The sequence below is a fragment of the Drosophila melanogaster genome, chromosome 2L (genome assembly GCF_000001215.4).
Source record: "Drosophila melanogaster chromosome 2L".
Taxonomy (NCBI): Eukaryota; Metazoa; Arthropoda; class Insecta; order Diptera; family Drosophilidae; genus Drosophila; species Drosophila melanogaster.
This window is the reverse complement of record NT_033779.5, coordinates 23,160,065-23,186,493: the sequence shown is the minus strand read 5'-3', so window position 1 is coordinate 23,186,493 and position 26,429 is coordinate 23,160,065. Positions and strand designations below refer to the sequence as shown.

General features: G+C 36.7%; 1 protein-coding gene, 2 long non-coding RNA genes and 1 other non-coding gene across 13 annotated transcripts, besides 1 other annotated feature; 1 reads left to right on the top strand and 3 right to left on the bottom strand.

The window, feature by feature from the left end:
- Nucleotides 1-3: 3 nt before the first annotated feature.
- Nucleotides 4-1,488: a mobile genetic element.
- Nucleotides 1,489-8,587: 7,099 nt separating this feature from the next.
- On the bottom strand, nt 8,588-10,256 carry lncRNA:CR46450 (long non-coding RNA:CR46450). 5 transcript variants are annotated; one of them, NR_167833.1, is made up of 3 exons: nt 10,025-10,203; nt 9,160-9,510; nt 8,912-9,078 (listed from the first exon to the last, which is right to left on the bottom strand). It is a non-coding gene; the product is annotated as a long non-coding RNA:CR46450 (long non-coding RNA). The 5 variants fall into 5 exon arrangements; NR_167831.1 differs by having other exon boundaries at nt 8,588-9,510; NR_167832.1 differs by having other exon boundaries at nt 8,588-9,510; nt 9,574-10,191.
- Nucleotides 10,257-12,009: 1,753 nt separating this feature from the next.
- On the top strand, nt 12,010-25,372 carry CG12567 (uncharacterized protein). Of its 6 annotated transcripts, none has more exons than NM_001015383.2 (4): nt 12,010-12,081; nt 23,436-23,569; nt 23,622-24,282; nt 24,355-25,372. In NM_001015383.2, exons 1-4 carry the CDS (start codon nt 12,033-12,035, stop codon nt 24,534-24,536), a joined length of 1,026 nt encoding a protein of 341 aa, NP_001015383.3. In that variant the 5' UTR covers nt 12,010-12,032; the 3' UTR covers nt 24,537-25,372. The 6 variants fall into 6 exon arrangements, with proteins under 6 accessions (NP_001015383.3, NP_001104331.1, NP_001015384.1 ...); NM_001110861.3 differs by lacking the exon at nt 12,010-12,081 and adding an exon at nt 12,102-12,432 and having other exon boundaries at nt 23,632-24,282; NM_001015384.3 differs by lacking the exon at nt 12,010-12,081 and adding an exon at nt 12,102-12,432.
- On the bottom strand, nt 13,029-13,421 carry lncRNA:CR44268 (long non-coding RNA:CR44268). The gene is made up of 2 exons (NR_125316.1): nt 13,313-13,421; nt 13,029-13,124 (listed from the first exon to the last, which is right to left on the bottom strand). It is a non-coding gene; the product is annotated as a long non-coding RNA:CR44268 (long non-coding RNA).
- Nucleotides 17,595-17,669, bottom strand: mir-2490 (mir-2490 stem loop). The gene has a single exon (NR_047696.1). It is a non-coding gene; the product is annotated as a mir-2490 precursor RNA (primary transcript).
- Nucleotides 25,373-26,429: the final 1,057 nt, after the last annotated feature.

Here is a 26,429-nt window from a genome sequence, read left to right as displayed (position 1 = left end):
TACCAAAGACACTAGAATAACAAGATGCGTAACGGCCATACATTGGTTTGGCACTATGCAGCCACTTTTTTGGTGACGGCCAAAATTGCTCTCTTTCCGCTCGCTCACGCTGAGAACATAAGAAATCTAAAAATAGAATTTGCTTGCTTGTGTGAGTAAAAACAAGAGACGAGAACGCGTATATGTGTGCGTGTTGTGCTAGAAGACGATTTTCGGGCCGAAATCAATTCTGATCAAAGAAATGAATTTACATTGTACATATTAGGGTAGTTTTTTGCCAATTTCGTAGCAATATGATGAAATAAAATAATTTTTAAAAACTCGCGCCCTTCTTATTATAATTTTAAAATTTTAATTTTAATTTTAAAATTTTTTAATTTTAAAGCTTTTTAAATTCGTTTGTTAAAATCGCCGCTCGAATTAGCTACCATTTACATATTTATATTTATGTTGATAATTATTTATGTGTAATATGTGTAATAGTCGGTACCGAGGGAACACCACGGGGAGGCCATTACAATTGTAATGGGGTCTTATATTTACGTATATGACCTTCGAGTCGACTTGAAATATTTTAATGTTTAACATTAAAACATTTCCACATTCCCCAATTAAGTTATTTTTCTAACTATTGTTTTTTATTATATATTGCTCGATTTTTCAGTCGTCAGTTATTTAAATAACATACTGAAAAACAACTGAATCTAATGTGCATTTTAAATAATAAAAATGGATCATTATCATATATAAATCATATTAAGTCAAATGACTTAATAAGTATGCTAAATAATTAAAGGAAGTAAAATATAAATTATTATAACTACTTATAACAAAAGGAATACATTACATCGAGAAATAAATATTTCATAAAAATAATACGAAGTAGAAAATAAAAATTTGTAAAATAAATAAAAATATGAAAACAGTTTATTGCAAAAGTCACATCAAAGACACTAGAATTATTCTAGTGTCTTTGTTTTGGTCATATCTAGAGGCACGAAGTGCGGACGGACACAAGCACTCAACAATCATTGCCTTATTAATTTTTCACACGCCGCAAGATGAATACTCTAATGACAAATATTCTTATATAAAGTCATTTTTGAAATTTATTTTTGTGATATTATGTACATAGATTTGGCTATTTCTAATCTATTTTCAAATAATAATAACGTTAAGGCAATGCAAAACAAGAATTTTTCGCATGGTGCCAATTGATCAAAAATAATATAGATTTAAAGTCTAAGAACTTCTACGGTGAAGGGCATATTTTGTCAAATTTACAATGCATGAGCATACGTGTGCACACATAAAGTTGTCTGCTATCACTGTATGCGTAGAAAAGAGCGGTTCGCTGTAGCGCTCTTCGCTCTCTCGCTCTCTAACAAAAATTCGAGAGAGCCTGGAGCCACCTCTAGAGCCACGGCCAAAAAATTGTGTGCCAAAAAATCGTATGGCGTTACGCATCTTGTTATTCTAGTGTCTTTGGGGATACCGTACCAATGCGCGGCATAGCATACGCCAAAATTAGAGGAATCCACTTCTACAGCTGCTATGCTCCACCTAGCGACAGTCCCGAACAATTCGAAGACATACTCGAAAAGCTGGTTAACCATGCAAGTGGGCGCAGACCAACAGTCATCGGAGGTGACCTCAATGCCTGGGCTACAGAATGGGGCAGTCGAATCTCTAACACAAGAGGACGAGCAGTGATCGATGCCATGAACCTGCTAGATCTCGTATTGCTAAACGACGGGTTCAAACCGACGTTCAATAATGACAGAGGTGCATCTTTCATTGATGTCACCTTTGTTAGCAAAGTTCTAGTGGCTAGCTCGAACTGGATGGTCCATGAGGACATAACGCTGAGCGACCACAACCTAATCACGTTCGGTGCCCGAACAATGAGGCCGTCACCCAAACAGCGAAGATGTGCGCTAGGTCCGGTATGGGACATTAGGAAACTGGATGAAGACATGCTGGCATACCAGATCGAGGGCATGGAGTCCATAATTGGACACGCGGAGACCATGGTGGCAGCGCTCATGGATAGGCTTGGAGCAATGTGTGATGCGGTGATGCCGAGAAAAAGGAACACGAAACGAAAGCCCCCTGTCTACTGGTGGAGTGACTCATTGCACCAGCTTCGGACGGAATGCATCAAGGCGAGGAGGCAAGCGCAGCGATCTAGAGGGCAACCGCACCACTCCCAGTGCATTGAGGTATATAAAGCGAAGCGAACTGAGCTTAAGAACGGCATATCAGCAGCAAAGGCGAATGCATTTAAGGACCTGATTGATAGCGTAGACGACGACCCCTGGGGTCTCGCCTACAAAGTCATAAGGAAAAAACTCAATTCCGCTGGTGCAGGATCTCCTCAGGACCCAGCCGCCCTGGCCAACATCGTGTCGGAACTATTTCCAAGCCAACACACGTTATGGCAACCCGCTGTGGACCCCCCCGCCTCTGACTTCCCGTGCATCACGTCATGCGAAGTCGTCGAAGCAGCAAAGAGGATCAGACCGAACAAAGCTCCCGGCATTGATGGTATCCCGGGCGTGATCGTCAAAGCAGTCGCCACCGCAAGACCGGAGGTCTTCAGGGATACATTCCAACAGTGTCTGCTGGACGGAGTCTTCCCCAAGCGCTGGAAAAAGATGAAGCTGGTCCTTCTGCCGAAAGGCAAGGGGCCCGCAAATGCTCCACGCAATTACCGACCGTTGTGTCTGTTGGACATTGTTGGCAAGCTCTTTGAGCGCATACTGTACGCGCGCATTGAGCTAATCACTGAAAGTCCTACAGGCCTTCAGGGCCAACAGTATGGCTTCCGAAAGGGTAAAAGTGCGCTCGACGCTCTCAAATCCGTAACAGACGCTGCCAGGAAAGCACTCGACGGTAACCGATGGTTAGGCGGCAGTAAGAAGTACTGTGCCATCATCACGCTAGACGTCAAGAACGCATTCAATACAGCGAGATGGCCCAATATCCTCGGGGCAATGCGCAACTTGGGCATTCCCGACTACATACGAGGCGTAATTGGCAATTACTTCAAGGACCGTGTGTTATGGTACGTAACAGAAGATGGTCCAAGAAGCCACCAAGTCTCTGCAGGTGTTCCCCAAGGGTCGGTACTAGGACCGATCTTGTGGAACATTATGTATGATGGAATACTGAGCATTAGCAAGCCCAGAGGTGTGAAGCTGCACTGCTTCGCCGACGACGTTGCGGTAACAGCGGTTGCCAAGACAATACTGCAGCTCCAGGACAAAAGTAACGTGGCAATCACGGCGGTCATAGAATGGCTCGAGAAAGTCGGACTTAAAATAGCTGCGCATAAGACCGAAGTAGTCCTGCTGAGCAGCAGAAAGTCCGTTGAGTGCATGCGTGTGGAAGTCAAAGGAGTTGAAATCGCCTCAGCAGAAACGTTGAAATACCTTGGTGTTCTAATAGACCGAAGGCTCTCGTTCAAGGCTCACGCAAGGTATGCCAGCAAAAAAGCGGCAATGACAGCAGCAGCCTTGGCGAGAATCATGCCCAACGTGGGAGGACCCAGACTGCCGGCTAGGAGACTGTTAGTGGCGGTTTCAAAGGGAACGCTGCTTTACGCTGCGCCTATCTGGAGCTGCGTTTCCACCAAAAAAAACCTATCTAGATAGTGCCCGCGCACGGACAATGGCTCTCAGGCTAATCAGAGGCTTTAGAACCATATCGGACGACGCAGCGCACGCTCTGTCAGGCATTACACCTATTGACCTGGACATAAAGGGCAAATACCTTGCGAGTGAGGGATACACTCAATTAGAGATCAAAGAGTGGATTCGAGTAGTATGGCAGACCAGGTGGCAAGAGTCACAACGGGGACGCTGGACTTACAAACTCATCCCGCAACTAACGAAGTGGGCTGATTGCAAGCACAAAACGGTGGACTACCACATGACCCAGTTCCTCACGGACCATGGCTGTTTTCGAGGGTACCTATTTAGGTTCCGCCACGTGGATACAGCCCAGTGCCTTTATTGCACAGACGCAGTGGAAACCGCAGAGCACATCCTACTGCACTGCTCCAGGTTCGCCGAGGAGAGGGCGCAACTCGTGGCGCTCGCTGGGTCACCTCTCAGCCGGAGAGGCTTGGTTGCTGCTATGATGGCGGACTAAATCGTTTGGGATGGGGCTCACGTGATCATCGTCACCATGATGAAGCGTGTCCGTAAGGACGAGATGGCCAATCAGAACTATAGATAAGGAGTACTCCCGTATGTTGGCGGGGCAAGAACTCTACGACTGTACGCTCAGTTGGTCGTAAAAAGGCGCTGCTGTGCACCGCAAAAGAAGATGGTGTGCAACTTGGCACCACATCCTGCTCACCGATGAAATACCTTGACTGGCAGTTCCGGTGAGCTTGACAAGGACAGGAGAGAGAGCGGAGGTTTTTGTTTAGTACGTAGGCATAAGCCCTCAGCTGAGGGTTATGAATCGTGCATGCCATCCAAGGACGTTAGATGGTATCTTTAGAAGATTTAATTTTCCTGCCGTATATAATAAAACCTCCTCATACCCGTTACTGGTAGAGTAAGAGGTAAAGTATGTTATAAAACTAAAAATTTACCCTTTAATATGATAACAAAGCTTTGCCAAAACGCAATTTCGAAAATCATGTCTCAGTTGGTCGCCGGTTGATAATGGGTTAATGTTAGAGAAATTTATACTTCTTTCCAAATGTTTCTTATTTTTAAAAAGACTACGAACTAGTGTGTCTTTAACAACAAAAATGAGATCTACATGGCATCTCTTAGATGTGAAATAAATGATTCAACCTCCTTAATTAAATTTAGTTGATGAGTGTCTTAAATAAAAAATAAAATGTTTTAATATTTATTCATATTTTTATTAGTCTTGTAAATTTGTATTGATTTTGCCATGACCACTCTAATATCCTCTAATAAGTTACGTTAAGCTCTTTTACTAATTAGGGTTGACCAGCGTAGATAAGTATTTATGTATTGGATATTCTAACATTTTTTTAGCATAGTTAATGGTGGCTGTCGGTTCACGCATCCGACAGTATTAAACACCACCAATTGTAATAGTTAAGTTCAAATCAATCATAGTTTTCCTCTTGCTCATTTATTCGCTTATTTATCTAAGCGAACGTTTTCATCTTTACGCTCAACTTTGTGCATAGCGTTCCCTTACTTGTAAGCTCATTTCGTGCTAATTGACTCTTTGACGAACATTATCTGAACAATAAGTGTTATTAATTCACAAGCTAATGAAAAAGCTCATTGGCTAAACAGAGCCTTTATATCCGTTTCTCAGAGTAAATGGGTATACTATTATTCGTTGAAAAGTATGTAACAGGCAGAAGGAAGCCTTTCCGATGATATAAAATAGAAAACATTCTTGATCAGCATCAATAGCTAATTTAATCTGACCGTGACCGTCCGTCTGTCTGTCCGTCCGTGTGAACGTCGAGATCTGAGGAACTATAAAAGCTAGAATATTGAGATTAAGCATCCAAATTATGAAAACATAGACGCAATGCAAGTTTTTTCAAATGTTGTCACGCCCACTCTATCGGCCACAAACCGCACAAAGCGGCCAAGCCCACACTTTTGAAAACTGTTTTGATATTTTTTTTATATTTTTATTAGTGTTGTAAATTTTTGTCGATAGATTCAGTAGAATAAACATCAATAGAACACTGAGTAAACTGTTCCATTAGTAAACATTTATATCTGATTTGATATAAAAAAAGGCATTTGGTTTTATTTCGGCCAGACAAAAGTGCCCGTTTTACAAATCGAAAACATTTTATGAATTCAGTTACCGCAGCATGCTCGTATAACATTGTTATTGCATTGCCCTAACATGATAATTATTTAAATATTGCAAAGAAATAGTAATAGCCGCATCTCAGCACATAATATCACATAATAAATTTTATAAATGACTTTGTATGGGATTAATTATTACTAGACTATTCCTTAGAGTCGAGCCTCAAGTAATCACTTTTAAAATGAACAGGTCGCATAATTAATTTATTTTATAAATATTTTTTTAAGCTGTATGTTTGTATAATTTGTATGAAAAAAATTGTAAGTATTTTCTTTTTGGGAATGTATGTTTAAAATTGCAAAAGTTGTAAAAACAATACCAGATCAAAACTGTATTTAATTTATAAATTGAAATAATGATGAACTTAATTTTAATGCTCACAGTCTCCTGTTGAAGTATGTCGTCAGTGCCATTATACATGTTATTAATTATAAACATAAATAAAATAATATATAAAATAACATAAATTAAATAATATTTAGTAGATCATTTTTCAACGAAATTGACCAAAACTATTTTAGTGTGCGCCCCGTGGCAGCTTAACGAGGACTGACTCTTCATTTATTCAGCACGTGTGTATATACTATTTACATTCGCGACTCTTATAATTAGTTCTTACATTCTAATACTGCAATACGGTTTATACTACTATACTTATATACGATTACTACTAAAAATATAGCTTTCATTCTTAAATCTAAATTGGTTTCGTCATCGAGCACAAATACGCACACATACACAATTACACAATCACACAATCACGTTATATTTTTGGATTTTTGCGCTCTCAATTATACGCGAGCGGAGTCGCAGCAATTTTTTGGGCGTCACAAAAAAGTGGAAAGAGCAATAAAGAGCAGAGTAGGGTGATTACATTTATTAACAACTATAATAATGGCATAAGTAAATCATTTTTAGAAGAAGAAAGGAGGATTTATAGTTATTCCTATAAATTATTATTATTATTAGGTGATTTCAAGCTTCCTATCCGACAAGAAAGAAACGGACAGGTGTGTCCACGAATTAGAAAGTCAAGGGATACAATTATTATCTGACGAGCATATGTGTGAATTTGTAGAACTAAGCGTGTTAGGTCATGCAGCCGCCAAAACTGTGCAGTAGGCTAATCTCATAATTTTTAATATTGTAAGCCGAATTAGTCAGTGGTAGCAGTTGCGATGCCCACAGTGCAAACCGCTGTTCTCGCACACATTTATCTGTACGGCGCTCATTCCTTGTTCTTTTTGTTATCTACCTACGTTAAGCTTGGGCGCTGCATTTCGGCTGTCTGTCCCGCCAATTGCCACTTCTTCGTCTGTCGGAAGAGACTAAACTAGTGCATTCGATATAGCTCTTTGTCGGCCCTAGCTGGTGTAAACAATTCGCGAAATAAACAGTATCGTAAAACTAAACAAACTTTCTTCAGCTATTTATTATTTGCAACAGCTATTGAAAAAGCTCAATAGCTAAACAAAGCGCTATCAGTAATACTACAGACATACTATTTTCAATTTAATTGCCTTTATATAAGAAATAAGTATTTTCCTTCCGAAGATTAAAACCACTTCCCATGAACAACACAGAATTATTGATAACTCCAAAATATATGGTGATTCACGGGAATGAAATACATTACTATAAGGAAAATGCCAGTAAATAAGGAACATTTACAACTGCGGTTAAAATAATAGCACTACTGCAGGTGGAAATTTGATTTCCTAAAAAAATTATTAAATGTTTAAAGTCAGATTGCATGAATAATAAGTACCATATGCTGTCTTTCTGAGCAATAAACTTTTAAGCTCTCAATGTAACGGTTCTTTTTGTTTTTGGGAACTTGCTGCAAAAGCGCGCGAAATGAGGCGGTAACATAAATAGCACTGACCACGTATTTGCTGAATAAAAATAATTGGAGTTCGGTTTTTTTTTCGAAAAATTGAAAAAAAAAAGGATTTGCATTAAAGGTTTTAATTGAATTTGTTCCAAACGAAGACCAAGAATTCTCTAGTCATGGGTCGCGGAATGCATTGTAACGTCGAAAAAAGAAATTTGATTAAAACATGATCTCTGAAGGTAAAACCTACGCTGAAATTGGTCGCATTGTCTGTTGTTCAAACAAAATGATCCGCAACGCGCTGATGTTTGTCGAAAAGAACGAAACACAGCGAAGAAAGCCCTCAGTGTCAAACGTGGAGATCAAGCGCTTGGTTCGGCAAAGCAAGAAGGAGCCTTTTATGCCGGCGATGGAACTGAACAAGGAGATTCAGATAGCTGCAGAAAAGTCGAATATGCCAAGATACACAAGGACTGGCATGTGGAGAAGTGGCGCAACATTTTGTGGTCAGATGAGAGCAAAATTGTGTTGTTTGGTGGGAAAGGCTCTCGGTCTTATGTTCTTATGTCCACCACGAACTGAAAATTATCCTCGCTTCACCTTTAAGGCGGTAAAGCACGGGGGATCAAACATCGTGGTATGGGCGTGCTCTTCAAACTATGGAGTAGGTCCGATCCATTGAATTCAAGGCATCATGGATCAGCACATTTACACAGATATCCTGGAAAATGTAATGCTGCCATATGCCGAGGATGAAATGCCGTTGGTTTGGACATTTGAACAGGATAACGACCCAAAACACACGAGCAAGAAAGCTTGAAAGTGGTTTGAGCAGAAATCGATCCGAGTTATGAAATGGCCTGCTCAGTCACCCGACTTGAATTGCAATCGAAAACCTTTGGGCGGACGTGAAAAAAAGGTTTCTAAAGCCAAACCCAATAATAACGAGGAACTTTGGGGTGTGGTCAAGGATTCATGGAGCAAAATTCCTCAAAAACGGTGCCAGGACTTGGATTCCATGCCAAGACGATGCGCAGCTGTCATTGCCAACAGCTCTTCAGATATAATCCATTTGTTGAATTCTTTTTTTTATTTAGTTTTAGCAAACTACTACAGTGCTATTTTTGTTACCGCCCAAATTTGAAGGCGAAGGCGAGGCGAAGGACGTCGGATTGGTCGCAACGGTCTTTGAACCGGAGCCCGGCTACATCGCAAATTTCAATGGAAGGAATGTCAAACTGCAGACGGATTTCGGAGTCGACAAAACATTCACCCATTGCAAGGCGATGGTGTACAACGTACAATACGAAGCGGTGGAGAGGCTTGGCACAGAAGAATTGATGTTGGACATACCTCGGGTAGAGACGATTAAGAGAAACAGGACAACCCACCAGTTGGGAATACAACAGCTGAGGATGGAGGATATGGAAACAAAAATGCAGATCAACAAATTACAGTGGGAAACCACGATCCAAACAACAAGGACTTACACGATGCTCGATATACTACTGATAGTAGTATTTGTCGTCGCATGTTTCCCAAAGAACACAACAATTTTCACACCAGAGACTACACCACATGCCACCTTCACACCCACTATAGCTACACCTGCTACGGTACCAGTAACTATATATCACCAAGTACATTGTTGCGGCCCACTTAAACGCTAAAACATAGTATCAACAAACATCCGAAATGCTGCATCGGCGACCACTTGAACGCTGAGTCTTTGTCGATTAGCACTGGAGATTCTGAATCGATCTAAGCATCGGGGCCACTTGACGACACAGAATCGCATCCGCTCCACTTCTAGTTTACGGTCGTAAATGTACCAATCCAAACTGTAAAGTAGGAGAAAGATATAAAAGAATTCATTCAGATTTTCAACCTCAACTCCAACGGACCTTTCTCTGGGAATCAACATCAAATCAAAGTCTCACTTCTATCTCCTGAACCTACACAAGGAGTTAACTCGCGCAAAACCGATACACACTTAAAACAATGTTTTGATTTTTTTGTCTTGCAAGCTATTGGGAAAAATATTTTGGCCACGCCCACAGAACGCAAAAATCCGTCATTCATATTCTTTGTGCGAACTACTTTCTGGTTATAGTATAAATGTATACTCAAACAGTAAGCAATAAATTGTATCTCCAAAACTTATATTTTTTAAATATGAAAACGCCTTGATGAGGGTAAAATCAAGAGAGCATATTCAATAATAAAAGTGCTGACATAAAATGTATACTATTTACTTATTCGACACGCTTGAGTGGATATTGGTCGTGTGCTGAAATCCTGCACCGCTGATGAATTCAATATGTAGGATAAGATACAATAGAATCCTTAACCTACATTATCACAGTTTTAGTTCACAATGAAAATCCCTGATTTCAGCAGAAAGAATGGCAGTCGCCGCGGTGTCTGTTGCTCTTCCAGGCCATCCCATACCTTCCATAAAAAAAAGAAAGACGGAAAAGCGTACAACAAAACGACCAAAATGCAGCTTTGTCTCTATATTTAAGCGTTTGTTTATCTTAAGAGTTGGTGAAGACAGGTTATTTAGTGTTGTGAAGCATCGTTATTTATCAATTATGTCATTTGGATACTGCACAATAGAAGGATAAGACTAAGCTACCGGCACTGCTAAAGATAAAATCATATTCTCACATTCACTTAGCTAAGCAAAGTATCATCGTCATCATATTTCGATGGCTAGCAATTAGAATAGAGATAAGGTCTTAGTAGGAGTTAAAGCGCGACATCGTGATGAACATTTTTTTACCTTATTGATATCAGCACTACGATGCTTCAACATTTATTAGAACTGACAGCGAAGAGACACAGACATAGGAACAGACCGAAATTAACTCGTAAAGGAATCTTTTATTTCCTGCTATTCTACAAGCAGGCCTAGCGAATCACGTAGTTTTCACCTTTTATACCCGTTATTCGTAGAGTAAAAGAGTATACTAGATTTATTGAAAGGCATTTAACAGGTACATGAAAGCGTTTTCGACCATGTAAAGTATAACTAACTAATCCAATCTCTCTTCACAAAATCCGAATTACGCGTAGTTCTTAACTCTACACGCATTGCCAACACATCTTGGAGACCCACTCCAGTCCACACACATCAATACTAATGCACACCGCATTAGTACATCTGTACGCTTCCGTTATTCCTGCACAAATCTACTTCCCCCGCTCCTACCAGCGACCAGACTACGTTCGGCAGAAACTGTAGCGGTTCTCTGCCGCGCATCAAAAGAATAGAAAAGGCGCCTGCATGGCGCGTGCCAAGCAGAAACGCGCAATTACTAGAAATGTCGTTACAATTAAATGATCTGCGACATATACATATTCTTCATCAGGATTAATAGCGAAGTCCGTCCGTATGAACGTCGAGATCTCAGGAACTATTGAAGCTAGATAGTTGAGATTAAGCATACAGTTTCCAGAGATACAGACGTAGCGCAAGTTTGTTGATTCATGCTGCCATACCCACTCAACCGAACTGGCCATGTCCATCTGTCCGTATGAACTCCTTGATCTCAGGTACTGTAAAAGCTAGATTATGCATGCAGCTTTCAGAGAAGCTCACGCTCTTTCAAAATGTTTTGATATATTTAATATTTATATTAGTCTTGTAAATTTCTATTGATTTGCAAAAAAAACCTTTTGGCACTCCGACAAACCGCCCACTCAAAATGTTTTGATTTTTTTCATATTTTTATAAGTCTTGTAAATGACCTAAACTGCCACGTCTACATTTTTGGAAAATGTGTTGATTTTTCATCTTTTTACTGTTTATGTCTACTGATATACCAGAAAAACTTTTGCCACGCCTCTGCATGCGCCATACAATTTTTTAATTTGATTTAATTTGATACTCGGACTAACGGTTTTAGTTATATTATCGATTTTCCTTAACAAATTGTGAAAATTCTTGTTCACAATATCATAAGCTGCTAAGCGGGAATCTAATAGTAGATTAGCTTCGATGCTTATTTTATATCCAGTATATTTTGAGCTCAAGTCAGTAGAAAGGTATTACGTTTTCAACGAAAAGCAATCGGTCCATATTGAGTATTCCTTCGTATCTCCATAGAAATTAACAGTGTGAAATGAGTATTTAGAACATTCTAATAACTATTCTTATTATGTTATAATTAATATATTTGATGAAATATAATTATTTTGGAACAAACTTTGTGTTTTAAAAAGTAAATAAAAAAGTTTTTTCAGTTTTATTCTTTATTTGTCAAGTAAACAATCAGATATATAACGAAACTATTTATTTTTATTCATCGCTGTCCGGCTTTGCACCTAGAGCCTTTAACACGCAAACGAACTTTCAAATATGTTACTTATTAATATTGTAGTGCCAACAGAGCATCTCTTTGTCCTCAGTAAGTGCTGGAAAACGGACCATTGAGTGATGCTCTACATTACTCACCATTGTTAGTTAAGTCTGTGTGTTTATTTTATTATGGGATTGGTTTGGGCAGTGAAGAATTACCACTGAAAAAACTGATACAATATTATCATTGAAAGTGGTTGTAAAAATTTTTGCAGTGGGCTTTTAACAGAACGCAAACTTAAATTTTTCCTTGAAAAAGCGGTAAAAACTAAGCCGGCGATAGTAGATCCATTTTCCCTACATACGATCAGAACTTACATAGTTTAAATGTCTTCAACCGAAGTGAAGCTATCAAGGCTGCTGATCTTAGCGCAAAAGTTTAACAACTTTTACCTTTCAGGTAAGAAAGCATGTCATGGATTTTAGCATTTAAGACCCGAAACATACATTTATATAGTTCAAGTGAATTATCGATTACTTATTCCATATGTAGGCAAACAAAATATACATAAGTATTAAATAACTTAGGAAGGTTTGCAATGGCTGTCTCGTTGATGTGGTTGTACATACGTATGTATGAGTCTCAAATAACTATTTGTGTTGGAAGGAGGAAGGGTTATGAGCAAGATCAGTTTTACAAATTTGCACACACAAAACTTACCTGAGTACAAATACACATATTTATAATTCCTTTTATATACACCCTGCAGTTCCACACACTGTCCTTTCATCAATTAATCACCGCTCAGTGAAAATATCGAGCGCCGAATCACGGCGTAATTGTTTATGGAAAAATAGCCATGATTTTAACATTAAAATGTCCTAGGAAATCATTGCCAAGTCGAGCAAAAATCCCTAAATCCTCAATAGTGTTTGAAGAGATACATTTTTATTACTTTTTCATCACTTTTATGGGCCATTTTCATCAACTGTTCATTAATGTAACATCAAAGTTCATTTCATCGTTCTTTTATTACAAAAAATAGTTTTTTTTTTATAATTTGACTTATTATTTAAATTATGCATTATCTTGGAATTGCCTACGGAGTTGCGGCAGTTGTGTTGGAATATTGGTGTACATGTCCGATTTACCTTAAAGTGAAGTATATTAGTATAATGTACACAAAAATGTATTAATTAATTAATGAATTAAATCCGAAAAACTGGCACTAAAAAAATAGCGTCTGCCCCTCACAAAAATATAATATCAAGTGTGCAATTTTGTTGTCTTATTTCTCTTTGCATCTTCCGATGCGAATTATAAATTTAAGGTTTCTTACGATGCCTATGGGCTCGGCGACTGTCGGCTGTGCATTCGAAGCAATTGGATCTTCTGGCGTTTTAGTGATTGTGTGATGTGTTTAGTAGAATGCATTTTGGGATTGCAGTGTATTTATGTACATATGTATGTCCATACTTATGATTAATATACATAAATACATACATACATAGCTTACAATGACGTCTATCTGATGAAGGTGGAGTGATAATTCTCCTTTAAGACAAAAATGTACATGTGTATGTACAAAAGTTCTAAGATTAACTTTTGTGGCAAAAAAGAAGTGTACATTTCCAAACATTTCTTTCCTTCCACCTCCTCCTACCCGTTACTCGTTGAGTAAGAGGTAAAGTATGTTATAAAGCTAAAAAGTTCCCTTTAATATGATAACAAAGCGTTGCCAAAGAGCAATTTCAAAACTCATGTCTAAGTTGGTCGCCGGTTGATGTTAATGTTAGAGAAATTTATTCCTCTTTCCAAATTTTTCTTATTTACACTAGTGGAAATAAGTATTTGGACAATAAATATATTCAATATATTTATATATTGCAAAATATATATTATATAAATCAAAATTGTTTAATAATTTTAGTAAAAAGGTTGACTATCGAAGTTAAATTAGGTAACATAAACATATGGATAACTTCATTGTTGATTTAACAAAAATTACATTTTTACAAATTATCAGTGGGATAAGTACTTGGACAAATTATGTATTTAAATGTTATAAATTGAAAAGAAAAAAGTCAACTAAAAATTTTAACAAATTAATAAAAAATATACCCTCCCTAAGCGTCACCTTTTGAAGACGTTTTGGTACAGACTACCAAGCTGTGGATACAATCTATTGAAATATCCTTCTATAAGGTTTGAATTTCCAAAATCGTTTCTTCGCGACTTCTAGATAAGATCATCTAGACATCTAGATTAGATTATTATGTTTTATATATGATCAGAGGTTTTCTATTATGTTGAGGTCTGGACTTTAAAGTGGCTAATCCAATGTGTTTACGCAAGCATCTTTCAGAAACTGCGTAATCAGTTTGGCCCTTTGACAGGGAGCATTATCCTGCTGGAGTATGAAGGACTCTCTAATCAATTTATCACCAGAGGGGAATGCATGATTATTAAGGACATCTAAATATTTTCTTTGATTCATGGTTCCATCAAAGACACTAGAATAACAAGATGCGTAACGGCCATACATTGGTTTGGCACTATGCAGCCAATTTTTTAGTGACGGCCAAAATTGCTCTCTTTCCGCTCGCTCCCGCTGAGAGCATAAGAAATCTAAAAATAGAATTTGCTTGCTTTTGTGAGTAAAAACAAGAGACGAGAACGCGTATATTTGTGCGTGTTGTGCTAGAAGACGATTTTCGGGCCGAAATCAATTCTGATCGAAGAAACGAATTTACATTGTACATATTAGGGTAGTTTTTGCCAATTTCGTAGCAATATGATAAAATAAAATAATTTTTAAAAATTCGCGCCCTGACTATTATAATTTTAAAGCTTTTTAAATTTGTTTGTTAAAATCGCCGCTCGAATTAGCTACCGTTTACACATTTATATTTATGTTTAATTCTAATTTGTCTCTCATCTGACAATATTTTAAAAGCGAAATATTTTTTTTGAAACACTTTTAATGTTAATGTTACATCATATTAAGTCAAATGATTTAATAAATATACTAAATAATTAAATATGATAACTGTTTATTGCAAAACGTAATATCAAAGACACTACAATTATTCTAGTGTCTTTCCTTGGTTCATATCTTGAGGCACGAAGTGCGGACACAAGCACTCAACAATCATTGCCTTATTAATTTTTCACACGCCGCAAGATGAATACTCTAATGACAAATATTCTTATATAAAGTCATTTTTGAAATTTATTTTTGTGATAATATGTACATAGATTTGACTATTTCTAATCTATTTTCAAATAATAATAACGTTAAGGCAATGCAAAACAAGAATTTTTCGCCAATTGATCAAAAATAATATAGATTTAAAGTCAAAGAACTTCTAAGGTGAAGGGCATATTTTGTCAAATTTACAATGCATGAGCATACGTGTGCACACATACAGTTGTCTGCTATCACTTTGTGCGTTGAAAAGAGCTGTTCGCTGTAGCGCTCTTCGCTCTCTCGCTCTCTAACAAAAATTCGAGAGAGCCTGGAGCCACCTCTAGAGCCACGGCCAAAAAATCGTGTGCCAAAAAATCGTATGGCGTTACGCATCTTGTTATTCTGGAGTCTTTGGTTCAACCTTGATGGACTGGATGGTTATAATAACTACTTCCTCGATGTGAGAAAGGAAGAATTTTTCTTAAGTCCACATCACATCCACAGTGCAGGTGGAGGAGCCGTATCTTTTTATGGAACATGCGGGTATGAATGATATTGCTCCCATCCATACCTGGGGTTATAAAACCGTGGATTTAGGATCAAAATGTCAAATTGCTCGAGTGGCTGCCTATTACTTCCCTGATATCAACATCATCGAAAACATTTGGGGACTCTTGTTAAGGAGAGTATTCGAAGGAGGAAGACAATTTAGGGACTCTGGTACTCTAGTTGGTCAAGAATATCAATGAGTAACAAAAAAAAACAAAAGAGAATAATATAGTCGAGTTCCGTTAAAAAATATCAAAACATTTTTAAAGTGTATGGGCGGCGCAGTTTTGGGCGGTTTGTAGGCGTGGCAAAATTTATTTAACAAAATTATAGAAATTTTTTAAACTAATAAAATCGTGAACAAATATCAAAACATTTTACAAATGTGTGGGGGTAGCAGTTCTGGGCTGTTTGTGGTCGTGGCAACAATTGGAAACTCGTGCAGCGTCTATGTCTCTGAAGGCTGCATGTTTAATCTCACATCCAAGTTTTTATAGTTCCTGAGATTGAGGCGTTCATATGGGCAGACGGACGGATCGGCTATTGATCCTAAACAAGAATATATATACTTAATATGGTTGGAAACGCTTCGTTCTATCTGATACATACTTTTTAATGAATTAAATATACCCTTGTACTCTACATTGTAAAATTAAAATAAAATTGAAAATATGCTACTTTCGGCGTGTACCCGAAAATGTACGATGAGAAATCGGGAATCTTATTTTTGCCCAATTATCATCATAGAAATTACTTGTATTTGGTCTTGGCTAAATATGATAATTATGTTGTAACGGACGGATTTTCTTGGTCTCGCTACGAGGTAAGAGCGTCTAGCTCAAAAGATTTGTAATAAACGTTAACACCCGCTTGCCAGTAACAACACTGCAGTTCTCGTCGCTAGGATTCCTGCACTATCGGACTCGCCGGTCCAACGCCAGGGTCGATTCATGGTGTATCAAGACGTCTTAACATAGCCGTGCTTTATCTTATTGGAAAAAAAATTTTGTAATGCGCGCTTATTTTACGTACTGCTGGTCCACTGCGCTTGAAAGAGAGGTTTAAGTTTTAATACCACAAGCTTTAAGCTGGTCTAAAAGTTTAGCCGGTCTCTGAACCGGCTATGCAGAAAACATGAATCCATCACCAAGTAAATCAGAACTGCGCTCTAGTGAAAATGTTGTTACTTTTTCTAAAACAACAGTGACTTCTCAGTCTGGAAGTTAACGAGAGGAATAAAAAGGCAGCTGCTCTGTCATTCGCCAGTACACGAACACAATGGCATATTGGCATATGGGTCAATATACGGATGGTGACATAGCGAATGTATTTGCTGACCGTTTGTTCTCCATCTTCACCCCCTTCCAACTGACGGACGACTCCCACCGAGAAGAAGTCGTAAACTTTTTGGTTGTGCCTACTCAATCTGCCCACCCCATGAGATATACCACTCCGAAAAAAGTCAATCTCCATCTGAAGGCACTTTATCTGAGGAAGACACGATGACCTGATGACATTGACAATCGTGCAGATAGACTCATATAGCCCAATTCTTCCAACCTTTTCAAAGTTGTTTAAACCGGCACCTGCACTGGCCCAACTTACAGTGGTGGGATGATAGGCAACGTAAACTCCCACTGCTACCTGGGAGTCCAACTGGATCAAACAATAAATAACAGCAATAAAGACAAAGTGCCTTCAAAAGCTAGCTGAACTGGCTCTTGTAGTCATGAAAACTGCAGGACTCAACTAAAATCCTAGGCTAACGACAGAGTGCGCGCGAAAAGCGACGCGATAATATTGGGCGAGAACGAGCGATAAACCACTGCATGCATTTTTAAGTACAATCGCTTGAAAGATGTCAGAGTGAGAGCGAAGCGAGTTGCGAGTTTAAGCGATAAAGTAAGAGCAAAGCGAGAGAGCAGTTTGCAACCTGCTTTATCGCTTCAACTCGCTCAGAACGTACGATTGTTTTGTTGTATTCTGTGCTTTATTTTCAAAACGCACGTATTTTTGTTTTGTTTTGTTCCATTCAGTGCTTGTTGGTAATTATGTTATCGGAACGCCCTCCAAAACTGGGGGCTGAGAACTATTCAAAAACGTGCGCTTGGGCTTCCTTGGTACGTCTGAAAATACGGTATCCTAAGGGATCCTCCGAATAATTCCGATTGGTGATCAACCCTTACAGCATCCGATATGCAGACAGATTGGCAACACTACCGAATAGAAAAGAGTAGTCTCGACAATCCTCTTCCCCACCCCACTTATCTCCCTACCCGTATAATTTTTTAAGGTTTAAAATAGTGTAATCTAGTTAAGGCTCTTTGTACCAAACTTTAACTTTCCATCTTCATCGCCCGGTTATTTTCAAAGGGCACTAAACGATTGATTCCAAAGCAAATAGATTTCTAAAAAATAATGTGATCAAAATTGATGTTGTTTTTAAAATCAATCTTTATATATATGCAATCATTATAAATCTTTATACGCAAGTACGCACCCATATAACCGAAGAGATTTTTTTCGCCCCAAATGATTAGTTGCATAGTGCAAAACCAATGTATGCTCGTAACCGTCTTAGTGATTATATTGACCTTTGGGATGGGATAACGAAGCGCCCCTATAAGACATAAATGCTCGTTCTTGTTCTGTTGGTATTTAATATAGAAAGCCAAATCTGGATTTGTAAGAGTTTCAAACTGATTAATTAAGTCTATTACACTAAGTGCTAAGTGCTGGCGACAAAACCGGACAATGGAAATGCTGCTGAGATTGGAGTTTGAAATTTGTTTATTAACTGGGGCAGAGTGCTATATTTACGGGTTGGATAACTTAGACTCTTTATTGTTGAAATGTTCACTTTAATGTTCTTCACCAGAGGTTTTTTGTCGCGAGTGGCGCTTATTTTTGATTAACAAATCTGATTAATCACACCATTGAGCCATTCACATCACTATGATCACTCATGATTTTCTTGTCTTGTATCGTGGATTTAGAAAATAAAAACAGCCTTCCAATCCAAATTGAATTGTTTAGCTGAGAAATAAAAAACAATTTTGTATCATTTATTTTTCCATGACATTTTTTTAAGCAAAATCAGCTAAAATCATTTCTTACAAACGTTGGTTAGCGGTGCTTTTTTTATTGTGAATGGTTCACAAGTTTATCATCTCTTCTCACTTCGTACGTTAGATTTAGTAGATTTAACTCCAAATTTGACCGAAATTTGACAGCTGAGCACTTCGAGTTTAACACTTCCGGCAGTATTCTACGCTTTTCGTAATGCGTAAGTCCTCGTATTTTTGGAGTGTACTTTTTTTTCCAAACTTCATTGGATTTTTTAAGAAAATGCCATAAAACTTCTTAAGATTGCTGTCAAGTTGCTGTCCCTAAACCAAGAGAGAACGCTATACGAGTAGTCAAATTTCTCGACTATGCTAAACCCGCTACTAAGCTAAAGAAATTTGCTCTGCGTCTTTGTCTCTAGAATCCGTATGCTGAATCTCAACCTTCTTGCTTTTATAGTTCCTGAGATCTCGACGTTCATACAGACAGGCGGATCTTGGCTAGATCTTTATATATATATATATATACTTTATATATTCGGAAATTGCTTTCTTCTGCCTGCTACATACCTTTCAATGAATCTAGTATACCCATTTCATCTACGAGTAACGGGTATAACTATGGGCGTTTCAGTTATGAGTGGGTTTGTGAGAGTTAAATATGGCGTTGCCAAAATGCTTTTGGTGTTCCGATAGATATTGGCTACACTAATATTAAAACGAAAAAATATGAAAATATTTTTCAAAAGTGTGATTTGTGGGCGTACCAAGAAAATGATTAAAACGGTCCTTTTCTTGTGTCAATTCACTTGCATTTTTTTTATTTAACTGTTAAAGACGCTAGCGATCAGATATGTGGTGGATGCTTCCAATTTGGGTTTGTATGTTGCAAGTAAGTAATTTGTTAATTATATTTATATTTTTTATTAATTCTTCTGTCCATTTTTCTTTTTTTAAAATGTTTTTATTTTTTAACAGCATTAATAAAATGAAAATATACACACATTTTTATGGGTGTTGGTTTGAATTCAAACTAGTGCTGGTTATGTTTTAATAATATACTTTATCTGTATCTTGCAGAATTACAAGTGGAATTGGATATTTCATTTTGGATTACACCGAATATGTTTGTCTTGCCTTATTATATTATTATGCCTAAAAAATAGTGTAAAATAAAATAAAATTTCGTTTATTTGTAAACTGCACTCTTGTTTTATATATTCCGTGTAACTTTTCATAGTGTTTAATTACAATTCCAAATATCGCCTACAGATAAGTTTTAACTACATGATTTGCGATAGTTTATTAGTAGCTTCATTTGAACAGTCTTGTAAGCTTTTGTCGTTTTAACAAACAATGTTTTGCCACTCCCACACTTACGCCCACAAAACCCTTAAAAGTGAACGCTTAAAACTGAAACGCCTACACTATTGAAAATTGTTTTGATATTTTCAGCCGATATACCCTTTGCAGAGCAAACTCCAATACCCACAAGTCTTTATACAACTTTTATCCAATTTGCTCACTATATTTTAATTCGATGAACAAATATGTTTCTGCAGCATTTTCATATACCTGGCTGCTGAAAAGTAAAAACAGGGCTTCTGTAGAGAAAAAAGCCATACATACAAAATAAACTCGTAGTATTGCCTGGCGCTTAAACACTGTACTTATATTTTCAAAACTATTATTTTATTTGAGGCATTTTAATAAGATTTTATTGTTTAAAACGCTGATATTAAACAATTGCGGAAGTCGATTTTGCTGCTTCTAAAACAGATATGCGATTTTACAGTTCCCGAATCACATTAAAATCCTCCAAGCCATCATTGGTATTCAATTCATATTTTAGTGAACTGTTCTTTTGATATATGTGGAATATATTTATCTTATCTTATAGTATATTTTTTGTATATTCTATTCATTTATACTCTAAAATTATAGCTAAACCAGTGGTTCGCACACAAAATAACTTTGCTCTGATTTTTCGCTGTAAACATTTTTTAATCCTTAAAAATCAACAGATATATTGTATATTGAAGTATTATGTCACGATTTCATAAGCAGAACTAAAATTATTTTATATGCAGCATTAACTAAAAATTAGCAAGGGAGTTTCTAGTGAGCATGGTACTGCAGAACACTAGAAGCATAATTGTATGACCTGCGACATAGACCCACTTCTTAAAAAGTGGATGACTTTTTTTTGGCTTATTGAATCAATTTCAGTTAAAAGAAGACTGAAATTGTTTTAAAAATTATGGGCGTGATAGCCTTTGCGGCTTGTGTGTGTTGGATTGGGAAAAGCTAACATGTTTTTGTAAAAGAAATATAAAGAGTTAGATCAAGCGCCACCAACTAGTAATGCTGGCATAGGTTTAAGAGTCTCGCTATTCGCCCTTCTTTTTTCTTTTCTTTTTTTATCGTGTTATCTATTCAGCAAAACTATTTTTGTAATCTTTTGCTGCATCTCTTATTAAAACAGAACATATTTGTGTATTAATATAACCCATTTGTGCATTTTTATTGGTCTGTAAACAGTGAACAGATGTTAAGGTTGATGACTTCTTCACAGTTTTAATTCCGATGTTCGCAATTACTTTTTTACTGCGCTTAGAAAATTTAAGTAATTAAATTAAATTTAAATCTGAGGTCGGGTCAGAAATAAATTTATTTATAAAATAACTTAATGGCAAAATTATCCTTTGGTGATCACTACTTAGTTGGATGTAAAATTTGATTTAATATAAAAAAACATTTACTTTTCATTTCGGCAAGAGAAAAGTGTGTGTTTTACAAATCGAAAAAAATTTAAGGCTTCGAGAGCTGCAGCACCGATTTTACGATTTCAAATCGAAATCGTAAAATTCTTTCGAATTCGATTACCTGAGGATGTCCGAGTACAAAAGATTCGTTTAGAAGTATGTTAAGGTATACACAGAAGCGTTTCTTTTGATCTGTCCACGTCTTTATATCCGTCCATCCAAAGACATTAGAATAACAAGATTCGTAACGCCATACGATTTTTTAGCACGCGCTTATTTCGTGATGGCTCCACGCTCTCCAATTTTTATTCAAGAGCTCAACAACCGCCAGCAGCTCTCTTGTACCCACACAGTGACAGCCGACCACTGTATGTGTGCACATTGTAAATATTATAAAATATGCACTTCACTTTGCAAGTTCTTATACTGTAAATCTATATTATTTTTGATTATTTGCGACTCATATTTTGTATTGCCTCACGATAATTATTCAAATAAATCACATCATATAAATAAAATAAGCTATATAAAATACTGTGGCTACGTTTGGTGAGCCGTTCGGCATGAAGCAATTATTGAGTGTAGGGTAGGGACTAGGACGCTTCTTTGGGGAACTCCAGGTTCAATTGTCTTCGTTGACGATTTGAATCCATCAGCAGAGACTTGAAATGTTCGATCTTTCAGAAAACTTTTTAATATCCAAATACAACTGAGGGTGTCATACTCTGTCAAATGCCTGTTGTATGTCAAGAAAGGCTACAGCATATTTTTTTTTTTTTAAATTTATGTTTTAAATTACAAAAGTTGTAATAACAATTCCAGATCAAAACTTCATTTAATTTACAAGATTAAATAATGATGAACTTAATTGTATCGCTCACAGTCTCCCGTTGAAGTATGTCGTCAGTGTTTATGTTTAGTTATAGTCAAAACGCAAAACCAATTTGTGGCCGTTACGCATCTTGTTATTCTTGTCTTTGGTCCGTCTGTCTAGAGTAAATGATCTTAACAAATATATTCTTGCCAAAATTTGTTATCATAAAAAAAGAGGAAGCTAAAATTAGACAATAAACATTACCACAGTAGCATTCATTTACCCTTTGTTAAAATAAAGAAATAAAACCTAAAAGAATCGATATTGGGAAACAGAATGGGAACATTTTTTCCGTTTTTCGAGGGACGAGGCCCTTGGTATTTTTTGTCAAATCAATAGATATTTACAAGACAAAGAAATTAAAAATATCACATTTGACCACTTCTCTTCTAACGCTTTGCCAAAACGCTTTTTGCCACGCCCACAAACCAGTCACGCTCAATTTTGAAAAATGTTTTGATTTTTCTTCGTTATATTGTTTGTCTTACCAATTTCTAACGGTATACCAAAACCACGCCCACACTTTTGAAAATGGTTTGATATGATATTTTTTCATATTTTTTTTTAGTCTTGTAAATTTCTATCTATTTCTGCCAAAAAAAAATTGGCCACTCCCACTCTAACGACCAAAAACGGCCACTCACACATTTTTGAAAAATATATTGAGATTTTTTCATTTTATTATATGTCTTTCCAATTTCTATCGGTATGATACAAATTTTTGGCCACGCCTGAAACTCCCAGCCCACATTTTCGAAAATTTGTATTTATCGATCGATATTCCAAAAATAATATTGAACTTTCTCTTTCTCCCACAAGTGACGGCTGCCTGTTATAAAGGTACTCGTGTATAGCATACTCTTGTTAATTGTTCATTTACATGTTCTTAAGCCTCTGATTCTCCTGTGAGACAGACTAAAACTAGCCTTTAAAGATGATATAAAGACAACAGAGTTAAATACAGAGTATACTAGCCTTTAAAGACAAAAATGTAATTTATAAATTTCTTTTTATTAAAGGTATTCATAAGTGTGACATTCGTCCATTTGTGGTAGAGGGGAAACAAGTTGGTCTTATTAAGTCAGATGTTTTAAAACATCTCGAAAAGTATCCTGAAGTATTTTGCATTCGTGCTTGTGAGCAAACTAAACAGGTGAGTCAAATCTATATATAGAATACTGGTAAAAATACTTAAACAACCACAGGGTTTGGTAGAGCTAAATCCTGCTTTTCGTGACTATAACGAGCGCACTGAGCAACTGGAAAAGGTTTTGCGTAACTTGCGCTCCGAGGGACTTTTTCCTGCATTACAGGGATGGAGAGATGAGTATTTCGAGGTAAAAGCAGACTGCAGAGCTCTACTTAAAATGGAACGAGCTGCTACTCCGCTCTTTGGAGTGCGCAAGTACGGCGTCGATATAAACGGTTACGTAAGACATCCGACGCTTGGACTATGCATTTGGCTGCAGCAGCGGTCAAACACAAAAGAGACCTGGCCTGGAAAGTGGGACAATATGGTAGGCGGTGGACTTTCAGTCGGCTTTGGTATTAAGGAAACAGCCATTAAGGAGGCTGCAGAGGAGGCATCAATTCCTTCTGACCTAGTCAAGAATTTGGTGTCCGCAGGATGTGTCTCATTTTACTTTGAAAGCCGACAAGGACTTTTTCCCAATACCGAATATGTTTTCGACTTAGAGCTACCACTTGACTTTGTGCCTCAAAACGCTGACGGGGAGGTCCAGGCCTTTGAGCTGCTAACAGCCAAGGACTGTGTGGAGCGCGTTTTTACTTCAGATTTCAAGACAACTTCAGCGCCTGTGGTGATTGATTTTCTTATCCGACACGGTCACATAACAGCAGATGATGGTAAACACATTTATTGTCACAACTGTCATATAATACTTAGATATTTAATTAGTAAAAATCTTGTTTTCACAGTTGTCGACTTCACACAAATCGTTGAGCTCTTGCACGTGCCCTTACAGTCCATATATACGTACAAGACACGCTTTGAGCAATCCATAAAACAACCTCAATTCTTGCCAGGTGATTCCAAAAACTGTAACTGTGCAATATTTCAGAAAATATCAATGGAGAATGGGCACAAGAAGGCGAATTAATTTGAAATGCTGTATAGTCATAAAAAAAATAATGAGGCATGGCTACAAAGAAATATTAATGCAAGCTCAAAACAAAATAAAAGTGATTGTAATTGAAGTGAACTTTCTGAAGCCCAGGCTAGTCTCCAAGAGGTAAACATTAATGGACGTATTGCCCTTCCCTAGAAGTCTGATTATAAAATGAAGTTTCGTGTCAGCAAAGTTCATAAAAAATACGATTTTGTTTTAAGCTTTTTTTATTTCACAATATCGGTCAGCATTAAGAAGTAAAATTATTACAAATTATCAAATATCACTTCATTGTGTAGTCTACTAACAGCTGTGAAGAGTTTGTAATGCACTTAGAATTTTAAAAGTAGTGTTGAGCTGGTTTGTATTTGAATAATGAACAAAATAATGACAAATTCTAAAATTCTGCTAAAAAATATTAGGAGGTTATTATGATGTTAAGGTAGATTAAGCATAATGTTTTCTTGTTTAAGGATATGCGTTGGTTTGGGCTTTATTTGTTGTTTTCGTTGGTATAAACAATCAAATTTTAACTATATTTTTAAATATTAATTGTTATTATATAACCTCCCTTATACTTGTCAAACATGGAGAAAAATCCCAGAACTCGTTTTTTTTCAAAATACTAAATTTACTTAAACTGCAATATTATAGCAGTGTGAATTAACTATAGTGTATGTATATTAATATATTATATTACATCTTTTAATATATGTAGTAACCAAAGTGCTCAAAATTAAGAGATACATTATAGGTAGGATAATGTTACTTATGTACATTTTTGTAACCTAATACAATATTTAATAAAGTAAATATATAAAAAGCCGAAAAAACTAATGGTTTTTGTCTAAAAAAATCTATTCTCTTATAGGTATTTGAATGGCAGAGGAATCTCTGTTGTCCTTTATGCCGGCTTAGTGCATATTATTTTATATTTGTATGCGTAAAGTTATTGTTTTTTTTTGTTTTAAATAAAACGTTCGGTTCTTGGTCTTTTGTATAAGTAAATATATATATAAGTGCACGCGCAGGCTTTAGTTGCCTGATACAGATATACAATTGGCAAGAAAAACAATAAAACGAAGGAAAATCTAATCAGTTTTCAAAAGTTTGGGCGTTGCAGTTTTGGGCGTTAGAGTGGGTGTGGAAAAAAGTTTTTTGACAAATCGATTACAAAACTAATAAAATTATGAAAAAAATCCAACAAATTCTCAAAAGTGTGGGCGTAGCGGTTTTGGGAGGTTTAGGGCGTAAGCTTGGACCAAAGACAATAGAATAACAAGATGTGTAACGGCTAAGATGTGTACGCTAAGAGCGTAAGAAATCTAAAAGTAGAATTTGCTTGTTTGTGTGAGTAAAAGCAATAGACGAAAACGGGTATATGTGTGCGTGTTGTGCTAAAAGACTATTGCCGAAATCAATTCTGATCTAAAAAACGAATTTACATATTTGGGGAGTTTTGGCCAATTTCGTAGCAATATGATGAAAATGCGCGCTTTTTAAAAATATTAAATTTGAATGTAAGAAAAAAAAAACTGAAACTGAAAAACAACTGAATCTAATGTGCATTTTAAATAATAAAAATGGATCATTTACATACATCATATTAAGTTAAATGACTTAATAAATATACTAAATAATTAAATCAAAAACAAAGGAAATTATTATAACTACTGTAATTTTAAACATAAATTTAAAAAATTTTTTTTTTTTTAAATTTTATTCGTGATATTAAAAAAAGCCAATGCAAAAGAAGAATTTTTCGCATGGTGTCAATTGATCAAAAATAATATAGATTTAAAGTCTAAGAACTTCTAAGGTTAAGGGCATATTTTGTCAAATTTACAATGCATGAGCATACGTGTGCACACATACAGTTGTCTG

Coding starts and splice junctions, on each gene's coding strand:
- CG12567 (NM_001015384.3), top strand. CDS start 12,360: ATGTCTTCAACCGAAGTGAAGCTATCAAGGCTGCTGATCTTAGCGCAA. Junction 23,570..23,621: donor CTTGTGAGCAAACTAAACAG/GTGAGTCAAATC, acceptor AAACAACCACAG/GGTTTGGTAGAGCTAAATCC. Junction 24,283..24,354: donor TCACATAACAGCAGATGATG/GTAAACACATTT, acceptor TTGTTTTCACAG/TTGTCGACTTCACACAAATC.